At 34.3% G+C, this 14,955-nt stretch overlaps 1 protein-coding gene across 2 annotated transcripts in view; it reads right to left on the bottom strand.

The window, feature by feature from the left end:
* Positions 1-286: 286 nt before the first annotated feature.
* Rbm41 (RNA binding motif protein 41) overlaps positions 287-14,955 on the bottom strand; it is a 77,180-nt gene continuing 62,511 nt past the window's right edge. For both annotated transcript variants that reach the window (XM_004647730.3, XM_023708001.1), the window contains 2 exons: positions 2,694-2,841; positions 287-777 (listed from right to left, as the gene is read on the bottom strand). In XM_004647730.3, the coding sequence (XP_004647787.1) occupies positions 611-777; positions 2,694-2,841 (315 nt within the window). In that variant the 3' untranslated portion in view covers positions 287-610. The remainder of the gene's footprint in view (positions 778-2,693; positions 2,842-14,955) is intronic.

Here is a 14,955-nt window from a genome sequence, read left to right as displayed (position 1 = left end):
TCATCAAATCAAAACTACCTCATGCTACTAGTTTTGACTTAACAGCATTTGTTGAGGCTAGGGGCCTGCTCTTTTATTTATTGCGTGTGTAAAATTAAGGACAAGTAAACTCAAGTAAATAAATATTTCAATATTTAGCTAGCTTTAGAGTTTTGTATACAGGAGATGGGCCTGAGAAAAGTGTCATTTCTAGGGGTAAATTTTTCTTTTTCTTTTTTTTTTTTTTTTTTTGGCGGAACCAGGGATTGAACTCAGGCCCTTGTGCTTGCCAGGGAAGCGTTTATTCTACTGAGCCATTTCACCAACCCTCTAGGGGTAAATTTTGAAGACACCAGAAATAAAAATTTAACAAAATTCTCAGGAATAATACTATGTAATTTACCTTGAGAAAAATAATACTCTTTGTATACTACCCTTAATACTCAGGATATTTTTTTTTGTCCTGTATATTTTTTGGTTGTAGAAAATATGTTCTAGTTATCTATAATACCTGAAAGGCATTGCCCTAATTACATTTTTTTCCGGTCTCAGTTAATTTATGTTCTTTAAACAAATCTTAGCTCCAAGATTCTAATGCAAGACTGATCATTCAGGACAATGTATATTCATTCTAGCTATCACTGATCTCGACACTGCTGTCTGTCATAGATGATATGAGAGAAGGATCCTGGAGGTCTGACTGTTGACTTTTGTTTTTCCCAAACTCTATTACCAATATTTTCCCATGCAGTTTATATCCATTTACTAGATGTAAGGCTTCCCATGCTATCTCCTTATCTAAAAAAAAAAAAAAAAAGATCAATTTACATAGAGTTCAATAATTCAATTTAATTCCAAGTCTCATTTAGGTTACACTGCCTCAGAGTTAAACACAAACAACAAATTAATACTGTTATTTGATCTTACCATCTTTTCTATATCTCTAAGTTGTGGAACTCAGGAAGGATAAATTAATGGCTAGCAAAAATGACAATGAAAACTCAAAATAGGTGTTTGAGGATATCTTCTGATTCTAAGATATAGGTAAAGAAATAAGGCTGTGTGCTAAAGAAATCCAAGTTATACCTAATTATACACAAGCCTGTTAGACACAGATTATAAGAAGAAGGAAATCTTTTTCAAAATGTCAGCATAAACCAAAGAACTCATCACATTATTATTTATTTATTTATTTGTGTGTGTGTGTGTGTGTGTGTGTGTGGCCAGCTCAGCCCACCAGGGGGCGGGGCTAGCTGGCATGTGCTGCTGGGGGATTGAACCGCGGTCCCTGTGCTTTGCTAAGCTTGTTCTAAGTAGGTGCTTTAGACCACTGAGCCATCTCACCAGCCCCTCATCACATTATTGGAGACACTTTCCTTCTATTTTCTTTAAGTGGGAGAATAATTGTGGGAATCCTTACAGGTATAAATAACTTTAAGAATCATTGTACATTACAGGAGTTTTAGGCACAAGAATATATACTATCACCAGGAATATTCAATTTATAGAGCTCAGGGCCTGAATGAAAGAAATTAGGAAGGGGTAAATTATGACCATAAGTCTGTGGAATCGATGTCATTAGACTGAACAAATTTTTGTCTCAGAAATATGTACAATGGGCCGGCCAGATAGCTCAGTGTACTAAAGGACTGGGGTTTGATCCCTTGCATGTCATGCCAGCCCTGCCCCCGGGTGCGCTGAGACACTGAATGAGACTGGGACTGTAATCCCAGTGCGCCTGTAATCCCAGTGCTAGAGAGGCTGAAAACAGGAGGATCAGTACTAGTCAATCTGTGTAATGGGACCTGTAGACCCTGTACTAAAATATATTTAAAAAAAGAAATATGTGCGATTTTTTAAAATGTGCAATATAGCTATTATGATTAACAAAACAGTTATACATTAAAAATACATAGTTTATAAAACCTTTATTTATAATGTACTTTTCAATTTGTGGACCACATCATATGGAGATCTTTCTAAATTTCAAAAGGAGTGCACATACTTGAAAACACTGAAAACCACTAGCATACAGGATTTATAAGTCTTCGATGGGATATAAAGGATGACACAAGGCTGTAGGAAAATAATGGTAGGGGGTACAGTACTCATGTAAAACCACTTGCTTACATAAGTGAGCAAACTGTAAATGATGACAGTTTAAGGACAATTAAAGTTACTAATCTTACCTAAGCTCTTGCTTAAAGGATACATTAGCTGGTTTATCATAGAAATCAAGATTTCTACACTTCAGTTAGAATACCTTAAGCCATGTATTAACATCCAAGTGACATTTAGAAGAATGTATCCTCATCCATTAGTTATATATTACTAATGAATTAGTGTATTAACTTGCAGTCACAAAGGAGTAGAGCATAAGCAAGAACATGTATTCTGATCAGAATATCAATATTTTAGTTAGTGAATAATGTAATTAAAACTTGCACTAGAAATACTTTTGTTAGCAAAAGGAAAATAAATTTTGGTGGGGTAAATATAAAATGCCAAGACTGGGCAAACTGAGGACACTGGGGTAATTTTATTATATACTGTCAACAGGGAAGAGGAAGAAGAACAGAGGAACACTGAAAACACATTTTCCTTATATCATCCACTTTTTCATGTTAAAAGGTTGCATCTGAATCAGAGATGTTTAGGTAGTCTCTAGTGAACAGAGGCTGCAATTAAACTATTATCTACATGAAGCTACTTACTGGGAAAAGTGATAAAAGCCTGTCCTCTCATTCGTCCAGTCATCATTTGGAACTGAATAGGAGGTCCTTTTTTCTCCTGGAACCGAGCAAACAATGACACAAGATCTCTTTCAGTCACTCGAGGGCTAAGGTTCTTCAGGTATAACACCTAATGTAAATTGAGGATTAACAGAAATAACATAAGGAAAGTAAGACAACTCTTTTATTTATGCTTAGAATAAATTGATTTCAAAACATGCAATTGTATACATAGAGGATGGCCAAGGTGATTGTACTAAGAATTTCCACCAGTTTTTTGAAAAGAGCAGTTCATGTGTACAATTTTCACCTTGACTAACTCTGTATGCTTATATCTGTGAACAAAGCAACTACATAGAGGACAGCAATGTGTAATATAAAAACAATGTTTGAACACCTGTCAGCTTGGTCTTCCAAATTTGTACCATTCCTAATATCATTTCAATTACTCTCTTTGAAATAAATTTTTAAAAAAAGAATAAAAGAAAAGACAAGAACAAAACTTTAAGATTTCTTGAAAGCAATTGGTAATATTGAATATGTCTAATCTTTCATAACTATATCTGTTAATCTGAGCAACAGATTTGATGATAAAAGTAGATAATATATCAACCATTGTTAATCAGCTATTCTTGTTTTGAAAATCTGTAACATATGTTTTGTTGCACGTTACCCTGTTTCTGAGCTTTGTTCTTGCTTTTGTTTTTACTCAAGATAAAATAAAATTATAATAAAATAAATAAATTAAAAAAGAATAAGGTGATTTAAGATAAAGACAGGATTAGACCCATTTATTTTACAATACACTCTCCCTATAGTACTCTCTAAAATTATAGCAACTAAAACGAATACAGACCCAAAACAAGGGCAAGAAGGACATGAAAATAATATTCTGGAAACTGGGAAACAATCGAATGAGTAAAAACAATTCAGCACACTAAGAAAGCTAGAGATTAAACCACTAGTGGGGAAAATCAAGCATCTACCCAATGTCTACTCAAGAATCCTTAAACAATTTTGGAATTGATAGCTTCGGGTATCTTTGGAAACAGATGTAAAGAGATGGGCTTAAAATAAGGTTGTTAGGGTGAAGGCTATTTAAAAACTAATTAGAACTTTAAACAATCTCCACAATATGCTAGTGGTGAGGGCTGCTAGAGGATCACAGTTCGAAGATGGGGAATGGCATATAATCTTGAGGATGTGAATATCATTTCTGAAAGCAAGGAGACTAAGAAAAGGAATATATACTAAATTCTGGGCCCTCCAGGGTTTTTCACTGTTAGGCTCTTACGGAGAATTTCTCCAACATATGCCTGAATCAGATCACCTTAAAATAGAGTTCAAAGTTCACATGGGACATTCATGTTTTTAGTGCTTCTAAACAACTTTTTAGTTGATGTTTGTTCATAAATATAAACAGGCATCTGAGGAAAACTCCTAATGTGTAAGAAACAAAGAACAGAACAAGCAAAATACAAAGTAAATGGGAGAAAACAGACCAAAAAAAAAAGAAAAAAAATCTGAAAGTAATAGCCTCAGTAAAATGAGAGAAAATATTCTATCACATAGGAATGGGGTGCTATTAAAAATTTTAAGAGAATAAACGAGCTCTTGATGTGACTGAACTTAAATTGTTATCAGCTTAAAACAGACTGTTATGTCTATGGTAACCAGAAACAAAATACCTATAGAAGATACACAGAGGAAATGAGAAAAGAATCAAAACATGTCACTACAAAATCAAACCAAACCAAACCAAACCAAAAACAAACGAACCATAAAGGCAGATGACTGAGAAAGGCTGACAAAAAAAGATAAAAGGTAAACAGAAAACAATTAACAACTGCAATTTTAAAGTCCTTCCTTATCAATGATTACTTTAAATATAAACGGAACTCTCCAAAAGGTAGAAAAACTGAATGGATAAAATAAACATAACTTAATTATATGTTGATTAGAAGAGAATCACTTTAGATTTCAGGAAACAAACTAAAAGTGAAAAAAAAGAGACATGGAGTGCAATGCTAACAAAAAGAGAATAGGGGTGGCCATACTTATGCCAGAAAAATAGATAATAAATCAAAAACTGTACCTAACCCAAAGAAGAACATTGTAAAATGATAAAAATGTCAATTTGCGAGGAAGGATGAATTTAAAACCAGAGGAAATCAATATAAGAAACAAACAATAACCAAACTGAAAGGAGACATGGCATCACAATAGATCTCAAAACTCACTTCTAATAATGAATAGACAGATAAAAGATGAAGAAAACGATCGGCTGGGGTGTAAACTCAGTGGTAGAGTGCCTAGCATGTGCAAGGCACTGGGTTTCATTCTTAATATCATCATCATCTTCAACAACAACAATACACACACAATAGAGAGAACTTCAGTGACCTATAGATCAAAAGGTCCTGATAGGCATACATGGAACATTTGACCAAACTGCAACAGAATATATATTCTTAAGTACACATGAAAGATCTTCCTGGATAGGTCATATGTTAGGTTCCAAAACGAGCCATATTAAATTATAAAAGACTGAAATTAAACTGTGTTTTATGACCACATTGGAATGAAACTAAAAATTGACAGTAAAAAAAATCCCTGGGAAATTACAAATATGTGGAAATTAAACAACACACTGAGCCACATGTGGCTACAAACATCTGTAGTCCCAGTTATTTGGGAGGTTGAGACAAGAGAATCAGTTGAGGTCATGAGCTTAAAACTAGTCTGGGCAACACAGTACAGTGAGACCATATCTAAAAATGAACTAACACTAATAAAGACAAAAACATACTCTTGAACAACCCATGTGTCAAAGAAATAAAAAGTAATAATAGAAATATAGAGACAAATTAAAATGATAAAACAATATACTAAAATTACAATGATTCAAAAGCTGCAATAAGAGATAATTTTACTACTTTACAGAAAAAAACCCTACTTTTTTAAAAAAAAGATATGAAGAACCTAATTTTGTACATCAAGTAAGTAGACAAACAACTAAGACCAAAGTTTGCAGAACAAAAATATAAAATAAAATAGAAATAAATAAAATAGAGAAATAAGCTAAGACTTATTTTTTGAAGAGATCAACAAAACAAAGTTTTAGCTATACTAAGAAGAGAAGATTCAAATAAAAATCAGAGATAAAAGAGGCAATATTGCAAATAATATTGCAGAAATAAAAAGATTTTTTATTTCTATAGGACACTAGTATGAAAAACTATACATCAACAAACTGGATAGCATAAAAAAGGATATATTCCTAGAAACTTCCAATTTAAGACTGAATCATAATGAAACAAAAATTGGAATAGAGCATTTTTAAGTTAATGAGATTAAATCAGTCATGAAAAACTTCCCAATAAAGAAATGCCCAAGATCAGATGGTTACATTGGTGAATTTTATCAGATATGTAACAAACTAGTACAAATATTTCTTTAACTCTTCAAAACAATAAAGAGAAAGAATACTTCCAAATTCACTTTAATGAATGTGTATGTTCAGATGAAATGATCATACATATAAAAATACTAAAGAGCCTTTAAAAGAGAAAATTAACAAATTCAATAACATTCTGGAATATATATTAACATAGATCAATCAGTTGTGTTTCATGTATACTAAAAATGAACAATACCAAGATGAAATTAAGGAAACAATCCTATTTGTAACAGCATCAAAAAAAATACTTAGGAGTAAACTTAATCAAGGGGGTAAAATATTAACACACTGAAAAAATGTTATGGACAGAAATTATGTAAGACACAAATAGGTGTAAAAATGTCCTTTATTTATGGATTAGAACGCAATATTGTTAAGACTGCCATCCATATTTCCCATCACGATCTATAGATTACATGCAGGTTCTATCAATCTTAATCGCATTTTAAAAAGAAATAAAAAAGCTCTTAAGATTCACATTGAACCATTAATGATCCCAAATAGCATTAATGATGTTAGTCTTGGTAATGACTTTGATATGATGTCAAAAACACATGTAAAAAATAAGCAGGGGACTACGTCAAACTAAAAAAGCTCTGTACAATAAAGGAAACAAATGACAGAATGAAGAGGCAAACTATGGAATGGGAAAAAAGTATAAGCAATCTACTTATCTAATAAGAGGTTAATATATAAATATAGAACTCCTACAACTCGGTAGCAAAAAGCAAAACACCAAATGACCCAATTAAAATAAGGGCAAAGAACTTGAATAGACATGTCATGGTTTGAAGTTTTTGCAAGGGGAACAATACAATACAGGACACATTTTATAAGATTATTTTATAATCACCCAAAGAATCATATACAAAAAGTGCAGGAAATTTGTCCACACACTAAAGATCAAAGAATCCATCTGAAGTCCTGGATCTTAATAACCTGCATGAGTCTAGCTGAAAACCTAGAGCTCATAACAACGCCTCTCACAAATCCAACTGGAGGCCTAGATCCCATAACAATGTTTCACATAAGCCTGTTTCACAGATCTGCACTGGGAAGGTCCAAAGGTCAGTGGTGGAAGCCAGGAAGTCTATGCCCATAAGATGAAGGATCTGTGCTAGCAAGCTGAGAGATCTGAACTAGAAGCAGGAAGCAATGCTGAAGAACCAGAGCTCCTCCCAAAAGTGCGACATGATATATCCTCAGCAAAAATAAGGTCCCAAGCTTCTCCTACAATGAGGAAAACTGAGATCCCATCAGGGAAGCCAATGTCACAAGCTTCACCTGGAGGCTGAGAACTGTACCATCTTTCCCTCTGGAGCCAGGAAACAATGCTCAAGGTGAGGACCACAGTTCCCTGAAAATGAACCGTAGCCATTCTCAGCAACAACGAGATACCAAGCTTCTCCTCTGCCAACAACCAGGTTCATTAGGAAAGCCAGCATGACAGGGTCCTCCAGAATAGCCCAAGAGAACCAGCTGGTTTTAACAGCTCAAACAGCTTTTTCAAACAGCTTTTCTAACAGCATCCCCTCTCCTCCAGTTCTGCATGTTATGCTGCTGGTAACAATCCTCAGGTGGGCTTCCCACACTCAGTACCACACTAGTTCAATTAAGTTGGGTATAAGATGACCACCAGTTGGCAATCCACTACAAGACAGTGCTCCAAAGAAGACACAGTCAGTTCATATGAGACACTCAACATCACTAATCATCTAAGGAATATAAATTAAAACCATAATGAGGTATAACCTTTTACCAGTTAGCATGGCCATTATAAAAACAACTGCAACAACAGAAAATAACAAGTCCTGGCAAGAATATGGAGAAATTGGGGCCGAGGAGATGGCTCAGTGGAATAAGTGCTTCCCTGGCAAGCACAAGGGCCTGAGTTCAATCCCCAGTTCCGCAAAAAAAAAAAAAAAAAAAAAAAAAAAAAAAAAAGGAGAAATTGCAACACGTGCAGATTGTTTATGGGAATGTAAAAATGTAGCTGCTGTGGAGGACAGTATGGAAGATTCTCCCAAAATTAAAATTACATCTACTATATAAACCAACCATCCCACTTCTTTGTATATACTCAAAAATATGATATAAACTTGAACAGAAAATGTACTTCTATGTTCACTGCTGCACCATTCACAATAACCAAGTGACAGAACAAGCTAAATGTTCATTGACAAATGAAAAGATGAAGAAATAAGAAATACTGTTTGGATGAATCTTATAGAGTATATCCTAAGTGAAATAAGCCACTTCTTTAAGGATGATTACTGAAAAATTCTATTTATGAAATGTCTAAAGTAGTTAAAAAGGGGCCAGAGAGATGGCTCAGTAGAATAAGTGCTTGCCTGGCAAGCTCAAGGGCCTGAGTTCAATACCCGGTTCTGCAAAAAAAAAAAAAGAAGTAGTTAACCTCATCCAAATAGAAAGTAGAATGGTGATTGGCAGGGGCTAAAAATGGGGAAATGGGAAGGTTCTGTTCAATTGGTACAAAGCTTCAGTCATACAAGATGAAAAAGTTGTATAAAGGTGTTGTACAACACTGTACTTACAGTTAACAATATTGTGTAGAACTTCTACAAAGTTGTCAAGAGGGCAGAGATCATATGTGTCCTCTGAACAATACAAAAAAGATGGAAGAGAAAAAATAACTCAGACATTAACTGATTCTATATACCTTTTGAGCTCAAGAGAACAAGGAAAAACTCACAGGAATACCAAAAGCAAACAGCTGAAAAACTGAGGCCACTTAAATGACATAATGAGGGGCCAGGGAGATAGTTCAATGGCATATGCACCTGCCTTGCAAGTGCAAGGTCCCAAGTTCGATCTCCAGTACTGCCAAAAAAAACCCAACAAAAACAAAAAACATAACTGAAGTGTATGAATATTTTAAACACTGTTAATAAGGAGTGTAATATTTGACTTTTGATTTATTTTAGTAATATCAAGTGTTTTTTTTTTCTCCGAATGCCTTCAGGGCAGGTATGACTGGCTTAAATTGTGGGGATCGAACCACAGCAACCTGAGCCTGACTGCTTTGTTGAAGCAGCCACTTAAGGAACCGAGCTAAGGGGCAGGCCCCCTATCAAGTGATCTTGAGTCTAAGTTTTCATATATTAATCGTAGAAAGCATCATCAAATTAAATAACTTCAGAAAAAGATGTGAAAAGTTTCTGGTACTTAGGAAAAACCGATACTAAAACTGTTTCCTTAGATGTGCACATTTTAAAAACTGAAAAGGACCTCTAGTCAATGTAACTGTTAGTTTTTGCTTGAATGTATGCTCTCTGCCACAAAAACATATATACACACACAATATCCATTTACAGTTCTGTATGCATGTGTGTACCCCACAACACATATCATATATGCATTCAAACTGATAGACACAAAGATATACTAGGCTCAAAACAAGATGAACATACATGGGAGAAAGAAAAACAACTTCCAAGCAACAGAGAATGAAGTAGTTCTAATATGGCCGTGTAACACAATATAGTACACAGCATTGTTTAGCATGTTTCAAAGTTTACGAAAAGATGATACTGAATGTATTCTTGGGGGGCTACCATTTCAAACTCTTAAAATTGACTTTAATTTTCATAGTAGTTCTCAATTTACACACAAATTGAGAAGGCAATACAGAGAACTGCCACATACTCTGCATTCAGCTTTTCCTTTAATATATTTGTATGCATAATTAATGAAATAATATTAATAAATCATTCATAAAATTTATTTAGGTTTTCTTAATTTATACCTTTTCTGTTCTATGATCTCTTCCGAGTTAACACATGACATTTCATTGTCATGCCTCTTGAAGCTTCTCTTAGCTTTGAGAGTTTTTCATATTTTCCTTACTTTTAATCATCTTGACAGTTTTAAGTACTGGTCAGGTACTCTGTAGGATGCCCCACTATTAGAATTTTCTGGTGATTTTCACATGTTTACACTGTAGTGATGTTATGGTAAGACCACAGAGAAAAAGTAGAGCTTTAATCCCATTATAATAAGCATAAAAACTATCAGTATTGTAACTACTATTATTAGTCTTCATTACCTGGCTGAGGCAGATTTCTCCACTGTAAAGTTACTCATCTCCTCTGCCTTTCCTGCTTGTACCCTTTTGAAAAAAGTAACTCTAAGCAGTTTATTTTTAATTTTTATTTTTTTCTCTAAGCAGTTTAAAACCAAGCACTGCAGATTTTATTCTCCCTCTCTGATGTAAAATATCTACATAAATATGGTAATTTTTTGAGAGTTATCTCGTCTCCATTTATTTATTTACTCAACTTCTTTTTTAAATGTATTTGGTACACGGTCTCACTATGTAGCTTCCCCAGTGCTGGGATTATAGGTGTGTGCCACCATGCACGGTGTTCAACTTGCTTTTATCACTTAGACACATTGATATTTATTCTGTATTATTATCTAACATTTTTAATTTAGTTTGTTGCAGAAATATTTCTAGCTTTAGTCACTGAAGGATCTTTCAGTAGACTCCTGTGTTTCTTTGACTTACTCCGAGTAATGCTGGTGTCACTTAGGGATTCTTGGCTCCTTTTATTGTAAAATGGTACTAGAAAAAAGTATTAACTCTGACCAAGCTTATTCCTACTGAGGCATCCTTTCATTTTGGCCCAGCTGGCTCACAGAACAAAAATTATGTATTTATACTAATTTGTGTATATACATTCAAATACTTCTGTGTGCAAATATTTGTATCTACACCAAGTTAAACATAAGCTCAAGTAAATTTCCTCAACTCTTCAATTACCACATGGATAATTTCAGCTTCCTCCTCCTACTTATATGTAAATTTCAAAGTGAAAAACCTGGCATCCACCATCCACCATCCATTTACTTAATTGTTCCATTCCATTATGCATATGTAGCAGTATTAGCATTGTTAACCTGTACCCTCATGGGACACAGTGTTATCATTTAGGGTACAGGGCATCAATGTAGTTCCATTTACCTTCAGTCTTCCAGATGCTAAGCATTTCCAAAAATACTTAGGTCAGCACCTTTTCTCCAATCCCTTCAAGAAAGCTGTTTTACATATTTGTAATATAGTTAGATTTTATTCCCACAGTCTTTCTTTCCTGGAATCCTTTAACCTCCTAAATAATTTTAAATATTTATAACTAAGAGTCATTCTTCATGTTACATAATTATGTGCACTTTGGCAAATGTATGGCTTGCCTCCACCTAACGCAAATAATTTCATTCCCCTAAAAAGCCCATGTTCTTCTCATTCTCTTCTTTTTCCCCTCAAACTCCTGGCTAGCGGTTATCATTTTGATGTCTCTACATGTTTACATTTTCCAGAACATCACATACTGCAATTATATAATATGTATTTTCCACACTAGCTTCTTTTACTTTTTTTAAAAATGTATTTGGTACAGGTTCACTATGCAGCTTGGACTCATAGTGATCCTCCTGTTTTCAGCCTCCCCAGCACTGGGATTACAGCTGTGCGCCACCAAGCCAGGTCTCGGGGGCCGGCTCAGCATGCCCGGATATGGGTCTGGCATGGCAAGTGGTGCTGAGGATTGAACCTTGGTCCCTGCGCTTGCCTAAGCAGGGGTTTAGTCTGCTGAGCTATCTCACCAGCCCATTCTTTCACTTATTAACATGGATCTATGATTTTACATGACATTTCATTTATTATTGTTGAATTACATTCCACTGTACAGACGATCTACCATAGGTGAATGCTCATTCACCTATTGGAGGACATCTTTACTGCTTTTACTTTGAGCAATTATAAATAAAGGTGTTAATGAACATTCACATGTCAGGTTTCTATGAGATAGGTTTATAACTCATTTTGAGTTAATTTTTTTGATGGATGAAATGTTTCTATCTAGATTTTTTTACATGCAGTTATCCAGTTATTATAGCTTCATTTGATGAAAAGACCACTATTTCTCCACTGTATTATCTGTTTTTTTCCCATAATTTTATTGAGAAACAAATAGCAATGAGACAGTTTCAAACCAAATTGTTAGGTCAGTTCCAATAATTAATACATTGGATACTGTCTTCCTAGTGGTTAATTGCTGTACAAGATGCAAACATGATATCCTATTTACAAACACTATTAGAACAAATCCCTCTATTCATTAAGAGAACATAACTATATATCTATCCTAACCATTTTGAATACAGATACAAAATGGACATTCATTTGTATCTCCTTTTTTGTTTAGTTCTGTCATTTGAATATTATACGTGTGTTAACTCAGAAAAATATTCTAAAAGAATCCAGTAGTCCACAATAGTATTGGGTTTTCTGCTTGACTGGAAGTGTCAGAAATTGTTGAGCTGAGTCCCCTACAGCTCAACATAACACCATGGCTTTACTTCCTATATTTCGTTTTTCTACTTTTCTGCTGGATGTTTAAGACCAAGATAAAGCAAGACCTATGCAACAAAAGTTGTAGCTTTTAGATCTGATAAAGTCAGTGAAATCCCCTCAGGATTTATCCTGAGATCCTGTACCTCAGATTGTAGAACCTTTGTCAGTGTCGGCCATGTGGATGGGTGACGGCCATTCCTTAGCCAATGTGCTCTCTGTGAAAGCCTGAGAGAATGTTTTCTCTCCATGTGACTCTCCTTAGGCACACTCTACATCATTGATCACTTTCATCTTTGGCCCCATAATCTCCTTGATCAGAAAATTTGGGACACTACCGAGTTACATGACATTACAGTACAAGTTCTCATATGTCCTGAGTCTTAATTGTCCTTGGAAGGCTAGGGCCAAAATGTTGGCTTTCCTTTCGGCCCTCCTTTTCCTCTAATTTTTGTCTGCAAACTTAGGTTGCTAACCCTCCAGCAAAGAAGCTTGTTATTATCATACAACGTAGGCTGTTAAGCTTAACCTCATTATTATCTCTTTTCAAAGATCAGCTCACTATATGGGTTTATAGTACAGAATCATAAGTTCTGTATTTGACTCCACTGATCTTTCCTTTTCCCTCCAATGGCATACTGCTGCTTTTGATTTAGTTAGTCTTGAAGTTAGGTGGTATCAGCCCTCCAACCTTGTTCTTCTTTAGCATTATGTTGGATGTTCTGTAGCTTCTTTCTGTTTTTCCATAAAAAACTTAGAATTAGTTGTTAATATCCACAAAATAGCTTCCTAAGATTTTCGAAGACTGTATGCAATATGCAAATTGGAAGGAACTAGTAACAGTATTAGTCTCTCAATCTATGAATGCAAAATATCTCTGTACTAAATTTTGCTTAAGCTGTTCATCAGTTTTACATTTTTATGCATATAGGTTATATTAAATATACATAACATATGTTAAACATAATATATTAAACAGTGCTAGCTTTAAATTTCAAATTCCAATTGTTCATTTCTTGTATACAGAATGCAATTTACTTCTGCATATTAAATCCTATATCTTCTACCCTATATTCATTTCCTAGTCCCAGTTTGGTTTTAGTTTGAAATTGTAAAATAGTTCTTAGGTATTTTTCTAGTCTTTTTTCTCTTTGTATTTCAGTTTGGGGAGTTTCTGTTGCTCTGTCTACAAGTTTTCTGATTCTTTCCTTGCTCTTTTGCAACTTACTGATGAGTCTATGTAAGGACATTCTTTAATTTTATTATAGTATTTTTAAAAATGTCTAGCATACCCTTCTGGCTCATCTTTAAAGTTTCTAGTTCTCTATTATTAGTCACCTGCTCTTGTCTGACATCTACTTTTACTAGTAGACTCCTTAGTATAATGACAGTTTTTCTAAATTCCTGTATATATCTGGTAATTCCAAAGCTTTTTTTTTTTGCACCAGTTTGAATCTCATGCTTGGTTTTTCTCTTCAAGACTTTTTTTAGGTTTTTCTTTTAGCATATCCTGTAACTTTTTTGTTGAAATCCAGATATGATTTATCAAGTACTGAGCTTATTAGATCATTAAGGTAATGTTGTGTTAATCTGGCCAGGACTTGGACTATAGGGTACCCAGAGGTAAATATCATGAAAAGGTGGGAGTCGTATAAGGTTTTAGCTGCTATGTGCTTGTCACTTCCATATTAATCTATATTGCACTTGCAGTAACTTATCAAAGTTACTGCTTAAAAGTTACTGCTTAAGCGTTCCTAACATTTTATGGTTCCCACACCTTTATTCTTATAAGTAGGACTGGGATGTGTTTCTGTAATGGTGTGTTTCTCTGGACTTCAGGGCTAAAATTTGCCCTTGGAATTCAACTTTCTAATCAGTCCAGGTAAGTCATTCAATTTTAGTTTGTTCAATAGATTTTATTTCTGTAAGATGGAAGTGACATCTTTTAAGCATGTGACATGCTGAAGCTGACAATGGAAGTCTGAAACATGCTCTTGTTTTTCAAAATTATGTCTGAATTTCATACCATGTTGATGGCTATTATTTTTTTTGTGTTTATAGCATTCTATTTTATGAATATACCATGCTTTGTTCATTCTCCTGTTGAACATGTATATTCTTTAGAGACAATGTTGCTGTGCTTTCGTGAAATCTAATGTGCATGTGTAAGCTTTTCTCTAGATTAGCAGAAATAAGATGCTTACTCATCATATATAAATACCTTCAATTTAACTACATATTGCCATGATGTGCTTTTTTTGGAGTTTAGTTTTTAAAAAATTTTTATTATTTTTTTTAACGTATTTAGTTCAAATTCTACGGGGTCTCACTACACAGATCAGACCTGATGACGTTCCTTTTTATAAATGGATTTAGTATAGGGTCTACAGGGTCTCACTATGTAGATCGGACTC

The sequence above is a fragment of the Octodon degus genome, unplaced genomic scaffold (genome assembly GCF_000260255.1).
Source record: "Octodon degus isolate 3935 unplaced genomic scaffold, OctDeg1.0 scaffold00321, whole genome shotgun sequence".
Lineage (NCBI taxonomy): Eukaryota > Metazoa > Chordata > Mammalia > Rodentia > Octodontidae > Octodon > Octodon degus.
The sequence above is the reverse complement of the archived record's forward strand: the minus strand, read 5'-3'. Positions and strand labels throughout refer to the sequence as shown.